Below are 21261 nucleotides of genomic sequence, written 5' to 3' on the forward strand. Positions count from 1 at the left end.
AACTCAGGGAATGCGGGGATGACGCACCAACGACGACCCGCTAAAACCAGCCTATGCACTGTGCTTGAGCAATTCATTTAGAATTGCTCAAGTGGTGAACAGTGCATCGACATGACCCTTGGACTCAGACCCTCATCTCCCCGGAACCACCTTACGGTATTTCTTCGGGAAGGGACTAGTGCATATAGCACAACACGTGCAGCAGAAGTAGCCTAGGCAAACTGCTTCTCCTAGCCGACTTAAACAATGTTACAAGGGACCAGCCTCGGCAGGGCTAATCCTCTGCAGCCAACTCTTGGTCGGCGCGCCATAGACGCTGCAATTCTAACATAATGTGAGTGACAGCCGTAGTTACTGCATTCCAGCACTCGGCATCCGCACACATTCTCTCTATAATATTGTCGGGGGACGTGTCCCCTCCGCATGTAGTGAGCATGCGACCTCTCACAACAATGAAACGGGGGCAATCGAACACGACATGCTCCGCTGTTTCCTCTACACCAGCACAATTGGGGCAGGCAGGAGATTCTGAGTGCCCGAACCTATGCAGGTACTGTCTATAGCAACCATGTCCTGACAGAAACTGCGTCAGGTGGAAGTTCACTTCCCCATGGCTTCTACTATACCAATCTGACACATTTGGTATTAGCCGATGGGTCCATCTACCCTTAGTGGAGTTATCCCATTCCTGCTGCCAGCTTCTGAGCGTTTCCTCTTTACACGTGTCGCGGACTCCTCTGGTACCCCTTTGGTTGAAGCATTGAGCATCTTCCTTGATGATGAGCCCGATGGGCGTCATCCCGGCTATGATGCACACGGCCTCTTTAGATACCGTCCGGTATGCACTTGCTACTCTTAAGCACATTATCCTGTACGTGCTTTCCAACCGCTTTAGGTTTCTGTTCGTTCTAAGCGCTTTTGACCAGATTGGTCCTCCATACCTTAGTATGGATAGCGCCACGCTTGCCAGCAGCTTGCGTTTGCTGGCAATTACAGCAGAGCTGTTAGACATCATCCTCGAAAGCGCCGCTATAGCCGTAGATGCCCTTTTACAGGCATATTCAACGTGGCTAGCGAAGCTCAGCTTGTCATCAATCATTACCCCAAGATGCCTAAGGGATCGTTTGGACTCTATGGTGCAATCACCTACCGAGATAAGCGCCCGTTGCTCGGACTTGCGGTTGTTGACCACCACCACCTCAGTCTTGTGACGGGCCAGTCCTAGTTTCCTAGACTTCATCCATTCCTCAACCAGGGAAATAGAGTGCGCTGCTGTCAACTCTACTTCCTCCATCGATGCACCATAGACCACTAGGGTGATATCGTCGGCGAAGCCAACAATCTTAACACCCGTCGGAAGGGGCAGCCTCAGTACGTCATCGTACATCGCATGGCCGGTACTAGTCTGTTGAGAATCTAGTACTAGTCTGTTGAGAATCAACCTCTCCAATAACTTGCCCGTCGTATCTAGTAGACAGATAGGTCTATACGCCGACGGGTCACCTGGTGGTTTCCCCGCCTTTGGTAGTAGCACCAATTTCTGTCGCTTCCATACATCCGGGAAGATTCCTTGATCAATGCAGCGTTGCATCGTGGTTCTGAACATGTCCGGATCCGTGTTCACTGCCGCTTTTAAGGCAACATTCGGGATACCATCGGGTCCCGGTGCCTTATTTGACGCGAATGATTTCACGACTTCTGCCAGCTCTTCGTTCGTCACTCTCGCCACTTCTTCTTCTTCATCTGCCGCATACGGCGCTGGGGGCCATGGGCTTATGGGATGGTGCGGGAAAAGTGCATCGATTATCGATCGCAGCAACTCGGGCGATTTCTCTTGGGGCGCTATGGCTCCTTTGGTCTTAGCCATTACCACTCTGTAGGCGTCACCCCATGGACTAGAATTGGCACTCTCGCATAGGCTTTCAAAGCATGCCCGTTTCCGACTCTTGATTTCCTTTTTGAGAGCCAACTTTGCCTCTCTGAATGCTGCACCGCGTTCCTCTCTTTGTGCTTCTGTGCGTGCGCGTTGCATTCTTCGTCTAGCCCGAAGGCAGATTGCTCGAAGATTTGCAATTGATTCGCACCACCAATACACCGGCGGCCTGTTATCTCTAGGAGGGGCTTTTCTCGGCATGGAAGCATCACACGCTCGTGATATCACAGCAACTAGCTCTTCACCGTTTAGGTCCAGAGTGTTCCGTTCGCGCCTCAGGGCTTCAGTGAATACTTCGCCGTCGAAGCGCGCTGTTTTCCATCCTCGGGCTTGGGTCGAGTTACATCGCGCTGCCTTCCGCCCGCCTGGTATTATACTATAGCGAATCGATTGATGATCGCTATGAGTATAACCGTCATCAACGCGCCAGTTCATGGTACCTAAAAGGTTAGGACTACAAAACGTCACGTCGATAATCGATTCTGCACCATTTCTGCGGAAGGTACTCACTGTACCCACATTTGCCAGCTCTACATTTAAAGCGGCCAGGGATTCCAGCAATAGTTGGCCTCTTTGATTGGTGCAGCGGCTACCCCACTCCACTGCCCATGCATTAAAGTCGCCAGCTATCACTACTGGCTGCCGATTAGCTAGTTCGGCCATCATCCTGTCAACCATGTGGGAAAATTCCTCAATCGACCACCTTGGGGGCGCGTAACAACTGCAATAGAACACGCCGTTGATTTTTGCTATCGCAAAACCGTCATTTGAGCTAGAGACTACTTCTTGGATTGGGTATCGTCCTGTCGTCCCTATAGCTGCTAACTGTTGAGACCTATCCGCCACCCAGTTCCCGTTGTTGGCTGGTATGCGGTATGGGTCCGATAGTAACACCACGTCAGTCTTGGTTTCCGAGACTGACTGCCAAAGCAGCTGCTGGGCTGCATCACAGTGGTTTAAATTTAACTGTGTTACTTCCGTTTTGGCTGCTTTGATACTCCGCTTGTGCCCGGACATTTGGGTCCGCCCGTTAAGTGTCCGTTGTCTGCTCTGTCGACACATATTAGGCACTTAGCGATTTGCTTACAATCGCTTGCCCTATGGCCTTCAGCGCCGCATTTTCTGCACATCTTTTGCATACCTCTAGGCGTTTAACGTTATATGGAAATTTCTGACTTAGATTACAAAAATGGTCCCAGTTTGTGAATATGCTTTTCGCTCAGAGCTTTGAGACCGTATTCAAGTTCTATGATAACTAGGCTATCAAAGATAAGTAGCCAACTATTCAAAACTACATCAAATAGTGATCGTAGAACAGATTGTTTGTAAACGTTTTGAAAATGCTAAAATTGTGTAAATTTTTTAAATTCGTATAAAAAGCCTAAAATGTTCTTGATTCAAATGAAAACCGCTCTTACATGAAGTGTCATACTAATATCACAGAGAAACAGACGTAACACTTAGAACAAATCTCGATCAAAATCATAGTCGCGAAATCATGTACGCCCAATGCTAAAAACACTGTAGTTGGCCAATGGACCAACAGGTGGCGGTAGTGTGTAAACGTCAAACACGAACAAAAACGACGCGAGCGCTGCGGGTGGTCGATTGACCACCTACCCAATATTTGAATCGATCGTTAAAAAGTTGGTCGATGGACAGCGATGAGAGTGTGACGTCTGTTTGTCTGTGCTAATATTCTTTAGTTTTACATTCGTTTTGCTTAACTGATTAACAGAAATTATGATATTTCATTTAGTATGCGGTGGGTTACGCACTATCAAAGCTACTCGCATTATCAAAGTTACCCCGTTTTACGGTACTGTCAGAGCTGAGTTCTGAACCGACAACTCAAATTGACTAAAAATAATTTTTGTTACTTCTGAAAAGTGTTAGGCAATGAACTCATACACACTACGAAAATATCATGCGATTTTACGTCTTCTGGATGCACATAAAAGAAGCGAGCCAAATGATGTGAATTTGTGTCACATTTTAAATACGATGGTGTCTGATTCGGGAAATGTCAATAATAGTGGCATCGTTTTCATGTCCTTCATCATGTAAAATTACATTTGTCTTTCAATACATCTTTCATAACCAATTTTTACGTCATTTCATCACTTACATCATGTGTCATTGAGTCATAATGTGAATTACGTCCTGAGTGATTTTCATTATTTTTAAGAGTGTACGTCAATGGAAATTAATATTTAAAAAAAACATCAATATCAGAAAAGTATACTTTATGTACTGGTTGTGAAGGAATTTGTTAGTGAAACTGGCAACAATGAATTAAAGAAATAGTCAGTAGTGTTCAATAGAAGAGAAGAGTTCGGGAGGCCGTTTCTTTGGTAGTGCGGAGTGAACACCAAAATGTATGTAAATATGATAGTTATAATTTGTTAATATTTATACTGAATAAACCATTTTCAGCATTGAAGCTGCGAGCATTAAGGCTGCTGTCAATTTTTGTGTGTTTCTGCCAAAGGTGACTCTCCCCCTCCCCAACAGTACTGTTTTTTTTTTTATAGAGTTTGAAACAATCAACTTTCCGATAACAGTCAACATGGTAACCCCAAGTACTAACGGTTTGATGCCAAACAAAAGATACACACCAAGTTGAGTAATGATGAAATTATCGTTCGGCGATTCCGTTAGTTTATTCAACGGAAATGTGGGGCACACCAAAGCGCACATTCGAAAAATTAAAATCCATCAAAACGAATATTAGCGTTAATTTCCCTCGTCATCAAATGGATCGCCCCGTTTAATGATGATTGCGACGTTAAATTCCTTTCAAAACCCGCGCAATTTAAATCGATTTTTTCCATCGCTCCAACGGCTCTCGGTTCACGCGGCTAGGTGTCGAATTGTCAAGCGCTGAATCGTGAAGGCCGAAACGTTCCGAGGGGCTTTTCATTAAGTGAAATTGTTATGATAATGTAATTAAAGGAAGAGTACAGGTGGTCGTTGGGGGATTGTCGCCAGCTCTCGCCTTAGCCGCTAAGTGGACTTGTGTGGAAAGTTTTGTCCCCGTGGCTCTGGGACCGCCATTACGCCATGTTGGGGAAAGGGGGTTTTGGGGTGGTGTGAATTGAATGTGGCAAGAATAGATGAGATTTTTCATCTTTTGTGCAGCGCGTGGTCTTCTTTCGGCTAGACGCGAAGCCAGGTGATGGCGCGCCGGTCGGTTATGACGACGGATGCTGGTCTATCAGAAGAACAAAAGTTTCTTTCAATTAAGTGCGGTTTCAGGATTTTGCTTCGAAAGAGTGTCTGGGTGCCGTAAATTGCTGCTCTTCTCTAGGGTCGGGGATCAATATTTGCTTTCTATGCGGTGAAGACTGATAATTAATCGTTTGCTTTCTCTTACTTTCAGAGCTACCGTCACCGAGGAGGAGATTAAAGAAGCCTTCACCAAAAACGGCTTCGAAGTCAAAGCTTTCAAATTTTTCCCGTAAGTATTTTCTTGGTAGACTGTTATCATTCTAAGTTATTAGTTGAAGGTAAATTGCTAGAAATGGGACAGAAAATTAGTGTTGGATACCAATTCGACATCTCTCCATAATTATCTAATCCACTCACTTCAATTATCTATTTGGCTCAATTACTCAATCTGCCTTACGAATATTTCGCTTGCTGGAAGATCTCTGTTTCATGTCCCATATCACTAATTTAGAATTAGCAATTAGAGCAGAAATTAGGAAGCCTTGGAGAGGTTTTTATGAAAGCTTGAAAAGACTTCTTCCAGAAACCTGAAAAGACTTCTCCCAGAAGCTTGAGAAGGCTTCTCCAACAAACTTAAAGAGACTTCTCTCACAAGCTTGGAGGGCTTCTCTTAGAACCTTGAAAAGGCTTCTCCCAGAAGCTACAAAAGGATTTCTGGGAGGAAACCTTTTTAAGCATTTGGGAGGAGCCTTATTTAACTATTATTGCTCAAAAATGTTTGTTGGATTTCCAAGCTTCTGAGAGAATTCATTCCAAGCTACTGGGAGAATTTTTCCCAAGCTTCTGCAAGAAGCCTTTCCAGTCTTCTGGAATAAGCCTTTTTAAGCCTCTTGGAGAAGCTTTTCCAAGCTTCTAGGAAAAGCCTTTCCAAGCTTCCGGGCGAAGCCTTTCCAAGCTTCTAGGAGAGGCTTTTCCAAGCTTTTGGGAGAAGCCTTTCCATGCTTCTAGAAAAGGTCTTACCAAGCTTCTGGAATATGCTCTTCCAAGCTTCTGGGATAAAAAAGCTTCTGGGAGACGCTTTTTCAAGTTTCTCGGAGAAGACATTTCAAGTTTGTGGGAGAAGCTTGTCAGAGAAGCTTGTAAGAGAAGCCTTTTTATGCTTCTAAGAGAAGCTTTCTAAGCTTCTGAGAGGCCTGCAAATGCTTCTCACAGATACTTGTAAAAGCTTGTCACAAAAGAGTGCACAGAAGAAGCATTCCAAGCCTCTTGGAAAAGGCATTTCAAAGCTGCTGGGAGAAACTTTTTCAAGCTTCTGGGAGAAGACTTTCCATGCTTTTGGGAGAAACCTTTTCAAGCTTCTGGGAGAAGCCTTTCCATGCTTTTGTGAGAAGCCTTTCCATGCAATTAGGAGAAGCCTTTCCAAACTTCCGCGAGAAGCCTTTCCAAGCCTCTGAAAGAAGCTTTTACAAGCTTCTTGGAGAAGCCTTTCCAAGCTTCTTGGAGAAGCCTTTCCAAGCTTCTTGGAGAAGCCTTTCCAAGCTTCTGGGATAAGCCTTTCCAAGCTTCTGAAAAAGGCCTTTCCAAGCTGCTGGGAGAAACCTTTCCAAGTTTCTGGGAGAGGCCTTTCCAAGCTTTTTGGAGAAGCCTTTCCAAGCTTCTGGGAGAATCCTCTTCGAGCTTCTGAGAGAAGCCTTTCCAAGCATCTAGGAGAAGCTTTTCCAAGCTTTTTGGAGACGCCTTTTCGAGCTTCTGAAAGAAGCATTTCCAAGCCTCTGAGAGAAGCTTTTCCAAGCCTCTGAGAGAAGATTTTCCAAGCTTCTGGGAGAAGCTTTTCCAAGCCTCTGAGAGAAGCTTTTCCAAGCTTTTGGGAGAAGCCTTTCCGAGCTTCTGCGAGAAACCTTTCCAAGCTTCTGCGAGAAGCCTTTCCAAGCTTCTGCAAGAAGCCTTTCCAAGCTTCTGCGAGAAGCTTTTCCAAGCTTCTGCAAGAAGCCTTTCCAAGCTTCTGGAAAAGACCTTTAAAAGCTGCTGGGAGAAACCTTTCCAAGTTTCTGGGAGAGGCCTTTCCAAGCTTTTTGGAGAAGCCTTTCCAAGCTTCTGGGAGAATCCTTTTCGAGCTTCTGAAGTCTTTCCAAGCTTCTGGGAGGAGCCTTTCCAAGCTGCTGGGCGAAAACTTTCCAAGCTTCTGGAAGAAGCCGTTTCAAGCTTCTGGAAGAAGCCTTTTCAAGCTTCTGGAAGAAGCCTTTCCAAACTTCTGGGAGACGCTTTTTCGAGCTTCTGGGAGACGCTTTTTCGAGCTTCTGAAAGAAGCTTTTCCAAGCTTCTGCGAGAAGCCTTTCCAAGCTTCTGCGAGAAGCCTTTCCTAGCTTTTGGGAGAAGCCTTTCCAAGCTTCTGGGAGACGCCTTTTCGAGCTTTTGAAAGAAGCTTTTCCAAGCTTCTGGGAGAAGCCTTTCCAAGTTTCTGGAGACGCCTTTTCGAGCTTCTGAAATAAGCCTTTCCAAGCCTCTGAAAGAAGCTTTTCCAAGCTTCTGCGAGAAGCCTTTCCAAGCTTTTGGGAGAAGCCTTTTCGAGCTTCTGAAAGAAACCTTTCAAGCTTCTGGGAGATGCCTTTTCGAGCTTCTGGGAGGAGCCTTTCAAGCTTCTGCGAGAAGCCTTTCCAAGCTTTTGGGAGAAACTTTTCCAAGCTTCTGGGAGAATCCTCTTCGAGCTTCTGAAAGAAGCCTTTCCAAGCTTCTAGAAGAAGCCTATCCATGCTTCTCAGAGAAGCCTTCCAAGCTTCTCGAAGAAGCCTTCCAAGCTTCTGGGAGAAAACTTTCCAAGTTTATAGGCGAAGCCTTTCCAAACTCCTGGGCGAAGCTTTCCAAGCTTCTAGAAAAAGCCCTGAAAGCTTCTGGGAGAAGCCTACCACGCTTCTAGGAGAAGCCTTCCAAGCTTCTAGGAGAAGCCTTTCCAAGCCTCTGGGAGAATCCTTTTCGAGCTTCTGAAAGAAGCCTTTCAAGCTTCTAGGAGATGCCTTTTTCGAGCTTCTGGGAGCAGCCTTTTCAAGCTTCTGCGAGAAGCCTTTCCAAGCTTTTGGGAGAAACTTTTCCAAGCTTCTGGGAGAAGCCTTTCCAAGCTTCTAAGAGAAGCCTTTCCAAGCGTCTAGGAAAAGCCTTACAAGCTTCTAGGATTAGCTTGTCTAGTTTCTAGGAGAAGCCTTCCAAGCTTTTAGGCAAAGCCTTCCAGGCTTGTGGAAGAAGCTTTCCATGAGGAGCGCTTATGAGAAAAGCTTTGGAAGCCTTCCAAGTTTCTAAGAGAAGCCTTCCAAGCTTCTAAGAGAAGTCTTTCAAGCTTCTGGGAGAAGCCTTCTAAGCTTTTGAGAGAATCCTTCCAAGCTTCTGGGAAAAGCCTCCTCAAGCTTCTGGAAGAAGTCTTCAAAGCTTTTGAAAAGAGGTTTTCCTATCTTCTGGGAGAATGTTATCAAGCTTTTGCAATAAGTCTTTTCATGCTTCTGTACAAAGCTTCTAAGTAATAAGTTCGAACTTTAAATAAGGTGTAGCATTGTTACTCCCAGTTTTCAAAATCGATTTGTTCACGGCTAGGTATCGCATTGTAACCGCTTTTCCGCTCTTTCTCTTGAAATTACAGCAAGGACCACAAGATGGCTCTGATACAGCTCAGCTCGATCGAGGAAGCCGTGTGCGCGCTGATCAAGATGCACAACTACCAGCTCTCGGAATCGAACCATCTACGTGTCAGTTTTTCCAAATCCAACATCTAAGTGCAATCCGTGGCGTCAATCAATGGCGGCTGCTTCTGCACACCCATCAACCAGTTTAATAATAGTATCCAACAACCGGATGATGACACCTACACACACATGCATCCATCGTCATCATCGTCGTCTAGTGCATAGAATTCATCATCAATCAATCATACTTCGTTCTTTAGAGGATAGAATTTAAGGAAGAACCCCCGAAACTTGCTCTCAGCCCCTCAATACACAGCATACACTGAACCGAAACACTGGTTTGATTTAGGATGGATTACCGATTGACTGAATCAGTAAGAAGTTCACACACTCACTCACACACACAGAGCAGCCGAGCGAGCAGATGAGACTGATGGATCGATTTTGGGAAGCGGACAGGAGAAAAGAAGTTGCACGTTGTTACAGAAGGGAATGAGAAAGAGGGAATGGAAGGACAGGTCGAGTTCGTCGTCATCTCTTACACACTTACACACAAACAAACAAGCATACCACTAGAAAGTACCACTTTATGGAATGAAGAATCAAATCTACCCACTAGTACTACTATACTTTAAAAAAAAATCTACACACCTAAAAATGAATCTTTTCTCAGTAGTTGTTGTACACCGCAAAAGAAGCATCAATAACGCGTTTGCTGCGCCATTGCTCTGATTGAAATGTAAACAAAAATGCGTTGACACACCGAAATGGGGCTTGGCCAAAAACACACAAACACAAGAAGAATCCTAAACTGAAACAAAAAAAAAAACAAATGTAAATTGAAAATGTGTAATCTGTTTACCTTAGAACAAGAAGATGATAACAAGAAGCGTTAAATGGGAACAAATTATACCTATAACAAAAAAAAAAACTAGAAGAAAACTAAACTTATCAGTTCAGAGGAAACAAAGAACACAGGTGTAGAAAAAAAACATAAAAGAAAAAGGATACTAGGAAGTTGGTGTGGCAGAAATTAGAAAGAGAAAAAGAGACACTCACACAAACACACAGGAAGAAGCTGTAGCAAAATGTATTTAAATGTACATCCTTAAAATGGAAGCAAGTAGTTGAATTTTCAAATGCGTGTTGAATCAAAAATAAAGAAGAAACCTTTAATCTAGCAGAGCAGATCTGAAAATCCTTTTGAATAGTATCAATTTAAAAAAAAATCAAACAACAAAGAACGCAAAACCTGCGATTCAGCGGCGAGACGCATTTTCCCGCGCAAACATTCGGATTTTACTTCCAGTTTTCTCTCAGTTTATATAGACACTCTAAACTAAAACACCTAGCTAATGTGCTACATTTAGAAATTTACGATTACTACTTTTAATCTCTTAAAAAAAATCAAACTATTCTTTACGTATATGTGAAACGAAAAAAAATGTGAATTATGAATCTTGGTGGCTGGTTTTTATTTTACTGTTTGTGTTAGATTTTACCTATTTTTAGCCTATACTACCTTAATTAGTCTATTTCCCCCTATTTTTTATTATTAAAATGCAATCACACTCACACATTTACAAGTATGGCGACGATCTGTTACAAACACATATATAGGAAAAGCGCGAGAACGAGAGAGAGACAGAGAGTATGCGTGAGCGAGGAAGCGAAGCAACGCGCGAGCAGGAGCAGGAGGAGGAGTTCGAGGGAACTCGAAGGAAAACAATTACACTACTGTATTATTAACAGATAGTTAGAGTCTAGTTTATGGAATATTTTTTTTTTATTTTTACAATTTATTATATTTAAATTTATGAAGGAGGATAAATGAAAATGGCACGGAAATATGCAAAGCAAACGCAGAGGAATAAAGCGAAACGACGAATAATTTCCAGTATTGTTTAATTGTAGAATTGTTATCGATTGACGCGGATTGAAAAGTGGGCGGGGTCAATAGAAGGGAAGGCGGGATTCAATAGTCCCAAAGCGGGAAGTTAAATTTAAGGGGAGAAGGCCCCGTCTTTCACCCCGACGACGATCGACCGTTATTTACACTCTCAGTCTAAGTTGTAGTTATTTATACCGACACATTTACATATTTAGTGTGTAAGAGGCAGGGAAGAAGGTAGAACCGGGTGAAATTCGTTTTTTGTCTGTCTTAGTTGCAATAGTTTCCACCGCGAGGTCGCAGGGAATCGACCGATCAAACAAACCGCGTGGACGTGGCCGAGGGCAAAGAATCTCAGGTATAGAACCGTTCACCCTGATGGCGACGCGGCGCTTTGCGGGTATAACGGCCTTGCGGTGGGGAACTTCCAGGCGGCGATCGGTCGCTAGGAATAAACATCGTGATTGTGATTGTCGAATCATTTAATTTAGAACGGTAATTGTAAATTTGTAAGGGTTAAAAAATATTGCTCGAATACGGTTTGGAAACGAAGGGATACGGAGGTATGGAATTGGTATCCCCTCAAACGAAGGTCGCTTCCCGCCTCCGGGAAAAATGTGATTTGCTTTGTGATCATTTGCCAAATAGAATGCGCGTGTGTCTAACGAAACAAGAAGAAGAAAAGATTTGCTGGAACGCTCCAAAAATTTCCTTCTATCACTGCGTTTTCTCCCTCCTGCTATCTTTATTTTTTACGAACAAAAATCGCATAAAACATCTTATTGCAAATAAAAACATCGAATTTGGTTTGAGCCTAGCAAATACCTTTTGCGTTTGTCTTTATGCGTTCAGCCGCGTGAAAAGCACTTGCACCGATAAGGCGGGATCGTATTCCGTCCCGCCGGTGCTCTTTCCCCGAAAGTGAGACGAAACACGTGTCAAATAAAACAGGTAATAAAAGCCCGTTGCGGTGCGATGAGAGAGAGCGAGAAAATCAATCATATTTTGTAACGGACAAACACTGCTGCAAACAATCATTCGAATGCATGACAGGAGATGTGAGAGCGAATGTGAAAGAGAGAACGAGCGAGACGAAAATGCGTGACAATTCATCATATGGAAAAAAGGTTCTCTCACACACACACGTGGAAAAAAAACGCGGACCGAAACAAACCCTAATGACAGACGGCGATAGTAGGCGTTGCATTTTTTGAGCTTAATGAAGAAAGTAAGAGCGAAGTAGGCGAGAAGGAGAGAAAGTCGTAGGCCTACGTCAAAAATCAGTTAATTATATATGGAAGAATCTGAGCGCAACAAAGCATTGGAAGCCGGTGGAAATCATAGTAAAATTAAACTATAAAAAGTGGTGATTAAATCATTAAAATAGTTTTTTATGATTATTATAATAAACAAAGGTATATTAAATACTATATATTTAGAGTATTAATCTACATATTAAAAAATGCAAACCAAGTGTAAAGCCGAGAACGCGGGGTGATCCAAATTCAAAGGAATGGTAATCGTATAAATAAATGGGTAATTACAAAAGCTAGGAAAAATTGAACAAAAAATATTTACACAAATACAGAATAACGCGGAAGGCGAGCAAAGGTGACAGCAGTTTACACAGAAGAACATAAGAAACAAGCATGACACAAGTGAAAAACATACGAACCCGGAGCCCGCCTGTCATCGTGTGGCGCTAAGAAACGGCGATCCAAGGGCCAAAATGCAAGGGCAAGCAAAGCAGACAGACAGAGAGAGAAATTCGAATAATGAATATGAGAAATCTCGACAATCAGATGATGTTATATTTTAGCGATAAATCTTTAATCTTCAATCTCTATTATTATATACTATTGTGAATGAAACAAAATAAAAAAAAAAAACAAACAACAGAAACAAACAAGGAAAGACGTGAACATTTTCTTATTATACACTCTTACACATAACCACTAACACCCACACACACAACAAGCCAACGGAAACAATCTTTGACAACAAAGGCGCTATGACATAAGTGAATCTGTCAAAATTTGAGATTTTCCAGCTGTGTCACACCCCTTTGTTGACAAATCAGAACTTTTCACACACGCTCCAGTGGAATCAACCAAGCGTGTGGGTAAAATTTCTTCACACTCTAAAACAGAAACACACTGAAATAGATACCCACACACAGATAAATCAAGTAAATGGATATCAACTAAACTATATCTTATTAGCTATGTACTAGTAGAGCGCAGCGTTTGAGCATTGCGAAGCAAAAATCGTTGACATAACCCTCTTCTTTACTCGTAATTATTCGCGCCTTCTAAAGGATGGAGAAACACGTATCTTATATTTTTACATTACCTTTGATTTACGCACGTACACAAACACATTTATATGCTACTACTAACTGTTAAGAAGACACACACACCCATACAAACAGACAAGCTTACACTCTAAATTGGAACCGCACCCCATCTTTAATCTTCTTCTTAGTTGTTAAAGCTGTAAAGAAAAATCAGAAATATCAACGCGGAAGGAATGAGATCGCTGAACAGACAAAGACAGGGACACATCCAGAGAGAAAAACCGTGTGAAAAGGAAGCAACGCGATTTTCGCGAGGGAGAGGGAATAAAAGAGATTTCAAAACCACAACACACACTAAACTGGAAACGATCAAAACTCGTGTTATCGATGCTAGCCAAAAGATGTCGTTAGGAGAGATGTTTTTTTTAGTTTAGAGTAAATTTAGATGCCAGACATGAAGTGAATATGGTAAAATACAACAGAACTGTTTATTTAGTGTTAAATCTAAGTGTTACACACAGTAAAACAAAGAAAAAATAATGCAAAACAAAATGACAAAAGGACAGTGAGCGCGCTGCGTATCGGGAAATATAAGAAAAAAGCACTTTCGTTGTACAGATGTTTCATCTATTATTTCCGTGCAGGAACGACAATCTCCTATATCGTTGTTGGACGTTTTCCTTTTCCTAAATTGCTTCTCTTTTGGCCTCCGAGCTTAGGGGTTAATCTCAATTTTACACTCTCACAAATACACACCGGCACTGTCAAGCATTCTATTACCGAGTCCCTGAATTGCTAACTGCAAACCGAAAAGAATGCGAACGAAAAGAAGGACAAGCGATTCTGTAAAACTATAATTGTATGACACACAACACGCAAAACAAAAAACACACAAAGTAATTAAAAAATATGCAAAAAAACAAAAACTTATATCAATGTATTTGAAATCTAATCGATTAAGAGAGACGAAGAGAGACAGAAAGCGAGAGCGAGTCAGCGAAAGCTGTTGATGATGATGATGTTCGTTCGTACTACTAAGTTTATGAAACACAAAACAAAAGATTCCAAACCTTGTAGCAAAACTAAACTTTAAATAAAAACAACAAGAACTAAAAATAAAATCGGGAAATTATATTTGTGAGGATAGCAGCTTACTTGATTATTACTATTATTATTATTATTATTATTATTATCATTATAGTTATTATTTGCAACCTCTTATATCCTAGGCGCTCTGAGATGTGCATTTGTGGCAACTGAAAAATAAAAACGAAACTATTATTGCAATATATACATCCTAACTCTTGATTATTTCCCTAAGTTAGTACCTAGCAGCTAAGCGCGCGTTTAAGAAACTCCTTTTATTTTAAACTCAATTCCTCAACACTAGAAGGTTATGTATAGTTCAGGTGGTTCGCACAGTTGGGTCGGGGTCCCACCCTTTTCGAGCGATCTTGGCAGTATTTCAGCTTTTTGTTTCTTTTTACGTTTCCCTCGCGGATCATTATAATTGTCAACCGGAAAGATGTTTGTATGTTCTGGAAGTCGCTTTCTCGTACTGGACATTCGAAGGCTTTTACTGCTGCTATAGCTTACACTACTATACTCTTTTGATTATGACGTTAGGAATCAGTCTCCTTAGAAGAGAAATGACACACATACGGGCGAACGTTAAAGCGTGTCGAAGTTATATCCAAGTTCTACTTCTATTAGTATCTCTATTAACTCTGCTACTATCTCTATCAACACTACTACTTCCACTATCACTACTATTTACTCTATTGCCATCACTATTACAATTACTATTTGCTATCACTGCACTGCACTAAAACGCGAAGCAGAAAAAAAAACAGATTTATTCCAACTATTTACAATTAAAGGGCACATTTTCTCCAATCGGTAGGAAGACACACAAACATACACTTAGCGAACGAAATACCGCGACTCTTGGACATGACCTTTTTCCCCTTTTACGCCTAACTCTGTAGAACCGTAGGAATCTCAAGATAGAAAAATCTTGTATACCTTGTGCTTTACTTTCTTCTGATTACAGAATTAATTGATCTTATTGTTATTGTTGAATCTCCCAAGATCGTTGAAAGATGTTGGCACTTTTCAATTTCGGGTGAACAATTCCACACCTTTTGAAAGGAAAAGCCTTGTGGCACTCGTTCACGCATAGTTTACCTACCTAATCATCCAGAATTTTTGAGAAATCTACATGATTTTCATCAATTATTGGAATCCATTGCAAATTGATAAACCTACATCGCTTCGATGAGGTGTAGAGTTGCTCCAACTAAAACATGGGCTGTGAAATTCACGAGCCTGGGCAAGGTTATGCTCAAATCAATCAAAGTTACTAATGCTTAATGAAGAAATTGAATTGTATTGTATTAGGGGCCCAGATAGCCGTAGCGGTAAACGTACAGCTATTCAGCAAGACCAAGCTGAGGGTCGTGGGTTCGAATCCCACCGGTCGAGGATCTTTTCGGGTTGGAAATTTTCTCGACTTCCCAGGGCATAGAGAATCTTCGTACCTGCCACACGATATACACATGCAAAAATGGTCATTGGCATAGTAAGCTCTCAGTTTAATAACTGTGGAAGTGCTCATATTTTTTTTTTTGCCAAACTTAGCTCATTGAGAAAGGTCGCTTTGAGGTTATTTGTAATGGCCAGAAGTTGTGGATCAAAAATCGATCTCTACAGAGAATTTTTCAAAACTGGGAAGATGTAATGTCGGTCCAAACATCGGTCTACATAAATATTAGAAATGGTTCACATAAACTTTTTTTTTAATATCTGGAGAAAGCCACACGTTTTAAATTAGAAGTCTGTAAGTTGGAATTTTTGAGGTCCGTTACTTACATCCGTCTCAAAATGGTATGCTACTGTGTACGAGGTTCATATCCGTAAAATGGGAAGGCAGGTCACCTTCCCATGGCTTGCGATTGGTTTCATGGACATGGCGTAAGTCTAACGGTTATAGACTCAACTGATCTTTCCTCGAATAATTTAGAAAAAATGCCCATAAAGCCATTGGTAACGCCGTGTGTAACATGTCGTTTTTGAGGACTTACACAACATTGACCAAAGCTAAGATCTGTAGAAGATCTCCCAATACTGTGGGTTTGTACGTTTATTCATTCATTTTTTAGAAACAACGGGCTACACACGACATTACCAATGGCTTTCAGGGAAATATCATCAACTATGCGAATATTTTGTATGAAAAAGAATGTTAGTTTTTTAGTTTTGAGGTGACCAACTCCACACCTTTTTTCAAAGAAGCTTGTTTTACACGTGCACGCGCAACTTACAAGGAAGGTACTCTGTAGCCAGAGTAGAGAATTAAGTACCTTCTTGAAATAAGAGTATTCATTACCCGTAACGCGGGTAGATCACCTTTTCGAGGTGCGTTACGGGGTAAGATCAACCGCATATTGTACTCTTGTTGTAGCTGTTCTTATTAATGCTTATAAGTAACGGTAGGAAGAGTATAATCCATCAGGAATTCCCCAAGCAATTCTATGAGAAGTCTCTCCAGGGATTGCACCTGGAATTCCTTCATGGATTCTATCAGGAGTTCCTCTAGGGATTCTATCAAGAGTACTTTTAGGGCTTCCATCAGAGTTCTCCTGGGGATTCCATGAGGAGTTTCTCCAGGGATTCCATCAAGAGACCTCCAGAGATTGTATCAGGAGTTCCTCTGAAGATTACATCAGGAGTTCCTCGAGCAATTCCATCCGAATTAGAGACATCATAAGGAGATGCACTAAGGATTCTATCAGGCATGTTATCAGGAATTCCTCCAGGGATTTCATCAGGAGTGCCTATAGGAATTCCATCAGCAACTCTTCTAATGAATTCATCAGAAGTTACTTCAATGATTTCATCAGGAGTTCTTTCAAGAATATCCTTAGGAATTGCATCAGAAGTTCCTCCAGGTATTCCATCAGGAGTGCCTCTGAGAGTTCTTCTGAGAATTTCATCAGGAGTTCCTCCAGGGATTCCATCAAAAGTTCCTTCAGAGATGTCACCTGGGATTACTCCAGAGATAATATCAGGAGTTCCTCCGGTGGTTGCATCATGAGTTCCTCGAGGAATTCCATCAGATTTGTTTAGAGACTTCGTAAGGAAATGCTCTAAAGATTCTATCAGAAGTTCTATTAGGAATCTTATCAGGAATTACTCCAGGGATTTCATCAGGAGTTCCTATAGAAATTTCATCAGGAACTCTTCTCCAATGATTTCATCAGGAGTTCCTTCAAGAATATTGTTAGGAATTCCTCCAAGAATCATGAGTTCCTATAGGGATTCTATCAGGAGTATCTCTGAGAATTCTGAGGATTTCATCAGGAATTCCTCCAGGGATTCTACCGAAAGTTCCTTCAGAGATATCACCTGGAATTCCTCCAGAGATTATATCAGGCGTCCCTCACGAAGATTACATCAGGAGTTCCTCGAGGAATTCCATCAGGAGTTCTTCGAGGAGTTCTATCAGAATTATTTCTATAGATACATCATAAGGAGTTGTTCTAAGGATTCTATCAGGAGTCCTCTCAGGAATTTTATCAGGAATTCCATCAGGAGTTCCTATAGGAATTCCATCAGGAACTCTTCTAAGGAATCCATCAGAAATTCCTCCAACGATTCCACGAGCAGTTCCTTCAAGAATATCTAAAGGAATTCCTACAAGAAATCCTCCAAATATTCTATCAGGAGTACCTGTGAGAGTTCTTCTGAGGATCACATCAGGAGTTCCTCCAGGGATTCCATCCAAATTTTCTTCAGATATATCACCTAGAATTCCTCCAGAGATTATATCAGGAGTTCCTCCGGAGATTACATCAGGAGTTTCTCATGGCATTCCATCAGAATTATTTCTAGAGACATCATAAGGAGTTGCTCAAAGGATTCTACCAGGAATTTCACCAGGGATTTCATCAGGAGTTCCTATAGAAATTCCATCAGGAACTCGTCTAGGGAATTCATCAGAAGTTTTTCCAATGATTTTATCAGAAGTTCTTTCAAGAATATTTTTAGGAATTCATCCAGGGATTCCATCAGGAGTTCCGATAGAGATTTTATCAGGAGTACCTCTGAGAGTTCTTCTGAAGATTTCATCAGGATTTCCTCCAGGGATTCCATCAAAAGTTCCTTCAGAGATGTCAGCTAGAATTTCTCTAGAGATTACATCAGGAGTTCCTCGAGGAATACCATCACAATTATTTCTAGAGGCATCATTAGAAGTTGCTCTAAGGATTCTATCAGCAGTCCTATCAGGAATCTTATCAAGAATTCCTCCAGGGATTTCATCAGGAGTTGAACATCTTTAGGAATTCCTCTGATGGTTCCATCAGGAGTTTCTATAGGGATTCTATCAGGAGTATCTCCGAGAATTCTTCTGAGGATTTCATCAGGAGTTCCTCCAGGGATTCCATCAAAAGTTTCTTCAAAGATATCATCTGGAATTCCTCCAGACATTATATCAGGAATTCCTCGCAGAATTCCATCAGAATCATTTCTAGAGACATCATAAGGAGTTGCTCTAACGATTCTATCAAAAGTCCTATTAGGAATCTTATCAGAAATTTTTCCAGGGATTTCATCAAGAGTTCCTATAGGAATTCCACCAGGAACTCTTCTAGGGAATTCATCAGAAATTCTTCCAATGATTTTATCAGAAGTTACTTCAAGAATATCTTTAGAAATTTTTCCAAGGATTCCATCAGGAGTTCCTCCAGGGATTTCATCAGGAGTTCTAATAAGAATACCATCAGGAACTATTCTAGGGGATTCATCTGAAGTTCCTCCAATGATTTCATCTGGAGTTCCTTCAAGAATATTGTTAGGCAGAGGCGCGTCTACATTCAAAACCATGGGTAGGGCAAATGTTGGCAAAATCTTTAAATGCAAAGAAGCCCAGAAAGTGTTCCAAATGTATGGAATCAGACATCGAATTGAAAGTTACTGTTTTCATGCCAATCATTAAGGCGATGTAGGCCGCCATTGAAATTTGTACATTGTAAATGTCTTAATTTAGAATTATTAAAAATCAGTCAATGGTGCACTGTGGCATTTGAAAAAGTATCAGCATACTTTCTGCATGTCAGCGCATATATTGATACGTTTCTGGATCAATATGAAGTATGTGTACTGAGTCTTATTACTTTGAATTTGTGAGCCTATATGTCAACATGGCAAACAAAACGATTGACGGGCTACTTAGCCTTAACGCAAGACTGAGAAAGCTCCCAAATCATCGATCAGATCAACATCATTAACGATTTTATATGTGATCAAATTTTATATTCTTTTTCGGACTGGTTCACTTAGTCAGATTTGACGAAAAATTAAACATCTGCGAAACTTAACAGTCAGTGATATTGTTCTATGATTTCGAACATCAAAATGCTGAAAACATTTTTTTTTGTGTTGTGCTCGTCAAATGAATTGTTCAATTCGGAATCATAAAAATTAATAGATTTTTAGGCGGAGCAATCCAACATGGCTTAACTACGCTAACGCTAACGCTAACGTTAACGCTAACGCAATCCAACATGGCTGACTCGACTCAAACTTGGTAAAAATATTGTGAAAAAGTATCGACAATAAAAGTATTGTTAGTATCGTGGGCGTCTAGGGGCCGATTAATGTGAAACATCTCGGAATCCAAAAATGGTCGACTTGTGCCCCTACTCACGTTTTCAAAGGCACTAAACTGGAGAATTAGTAGGCAAACGTTCCTGATTCTGATTCCGCTGAAATGAAAATGAACCAACGTCCTTTAAAATTCCTTTAAATATTTTGTTCAACAATTCTGCAAGCGATTCTGACAAGATTTTTTTTCAGAAATACTAGAAAATATGCTAACATTTTATGAATTATGAAATATATGATCTAATAATTTTCTAGGAATGAATAAAGGAATATCTTGCAGATATGTTTACAAACATTCAGCCAAGAACTTCAACAGAGTGTGCTTCTGATGTTCTGTAGGAACTCAACAGAGCGTTCACAGATTCTTCCAGGAATGCCTGGAGAAATCAAGAGCAACAGCGTTCATCGTCACTAGTACTACACTCGAGCTGTGTATAACAAGCGAGCTTTGTTTAAGATGGGTATACTCAGTACACGATGCCATTGGTCTTGGGTTAATCCATGAAATATTCCAACGATTTTTTAGTAATCTCTTGATAGTTCTCTATGCACACTCCAGATTTGTCAAGAAATACTTCCAGGAATGTTCATGCTAATTTATCCAAGAACTTCTACATCTGGTTATAGAAATTCCGTAGGAAGGATGTCACTTTGTGTTGAATCATGAGTAGGACAAGTCTTTGACTGTCCTACCCAGGTATTTTTGTGCGTAGGACATGTCCTACAAACTTCCCGTGCCACTGTTGTTAGGAATTCCTCCAAGAATTCCATTAGGAGTTTCTCCAGGAGATTACATCAGTAGTTCCTATAAGGATTCTATCAGGAGTAACCCCTGAGAGTACTTCCGAGTTTTTCATCAGGAGTTCCTCCAGGGATTCCATCAAAAGTTCCTTCAAAAATGTCAGCTAGAACTCCTCTAAAAATTACATCAGGAGTTCCTCGAGGAATACCATCACAATTATTTCTAGAGGTATCGTAAGAAGTTGCTCTAAGGATTTTATCAGGAGTCCTATCAGGAATCTTATCAAGAATTCCTCCAAGGATTCCATCAGTAGGGATTCTATCAGGAGTACCTTCAAAAATTTCACCTTCAATTTCCTCCTGAGATTATATCAGGAGTTCTTCCGGAGATTACATCAGGAGTTTCTCGAGGAATTCCATCAGAATTATATCTATAGACATCATAAGGAGCTTCTCTACGGATTCTATCAGGAGTTCAATTAGGAATCTTATCAGAAATTCCTCCAGGGATTTCATCAGGAGTTCCAATAGAAATTCCATCAGGAACTCTTCTAGAGAATTCATCAGAAGTTCCTCCAATGATTTCATCAGAAGTTCCTTCAAGAATATCTTTAGTAATTCCATCAGGAGTTCCTCCAGGGATTCCATCAGGAGTTCCTATAGAGTTTCTATCAGAACTACCTCGCAAGTTCTTCTGATGATTTTATTAGGAGTTCCTCCAGGGATTCCATCGAAAGTTCCTTCAAAGATATCACCTGGAATACCTCCAGAGATAAAACCAGTAGTTCCTCTGGAGATTACATCAGGAGATCCTCGAGGAATTCCATCAGAATTATTTCTCGATACATTGTAGGGAGTTGCTCCCAGGTTTCTATCAGGAATTTTATCAAGAATT

The 21261-nt window shown here is 41.2% G+C and overlaps 1 protein-coding gene across 12 annotated transcripts in view; it reads left to right on the forward strand.

The window, feature by feature from the left end:
• LOC5578520 (polypyrimidine tract-binding protein 2) overlaps nucleotides 1-13496 on the forward strand; it is a 1002030-nt gene extending 988534 nt beyond the window's left edge. For all 12 annotated transcript variants that reach the window (XM_021857613.1, XM_021857609.1, XM_021857612.1 and 9 more), the window contains 2 exons: nucleotides 5316-5393; nucleotides 8730-13496. In XM_021857613.1, coding sequence (XP_021713305.1) covers nucleotides 5316-5393; nucleotides 8730-8862 — 211 coding nt within the window. In that variant the 3' untranslated portion in view covers nucleotides 8863-13496. The remainder of the gene's footprint in view (nucleotides 1-5315; nucleotides 5394-8729) is intronic.
• The last annotated feature ends 7765 nt before the right edge of the window (nucleotides 13497-21261 follow it).

This window comes from Aedes aegypti, chromosome 1 (genome assembly GCF_002204515.2).
Source record: "Aedes aegypti strain LVP_AGWG chromosome 1, AaegL5.0 Primary Assembly, whole genome shotgun sequence".
NCBI classification, from domain to species: Eukaryota; Metazoa; Arthropoda; class Insecta; order Diptera; family Culicidae; genus Aedes; species Aedes aegypti.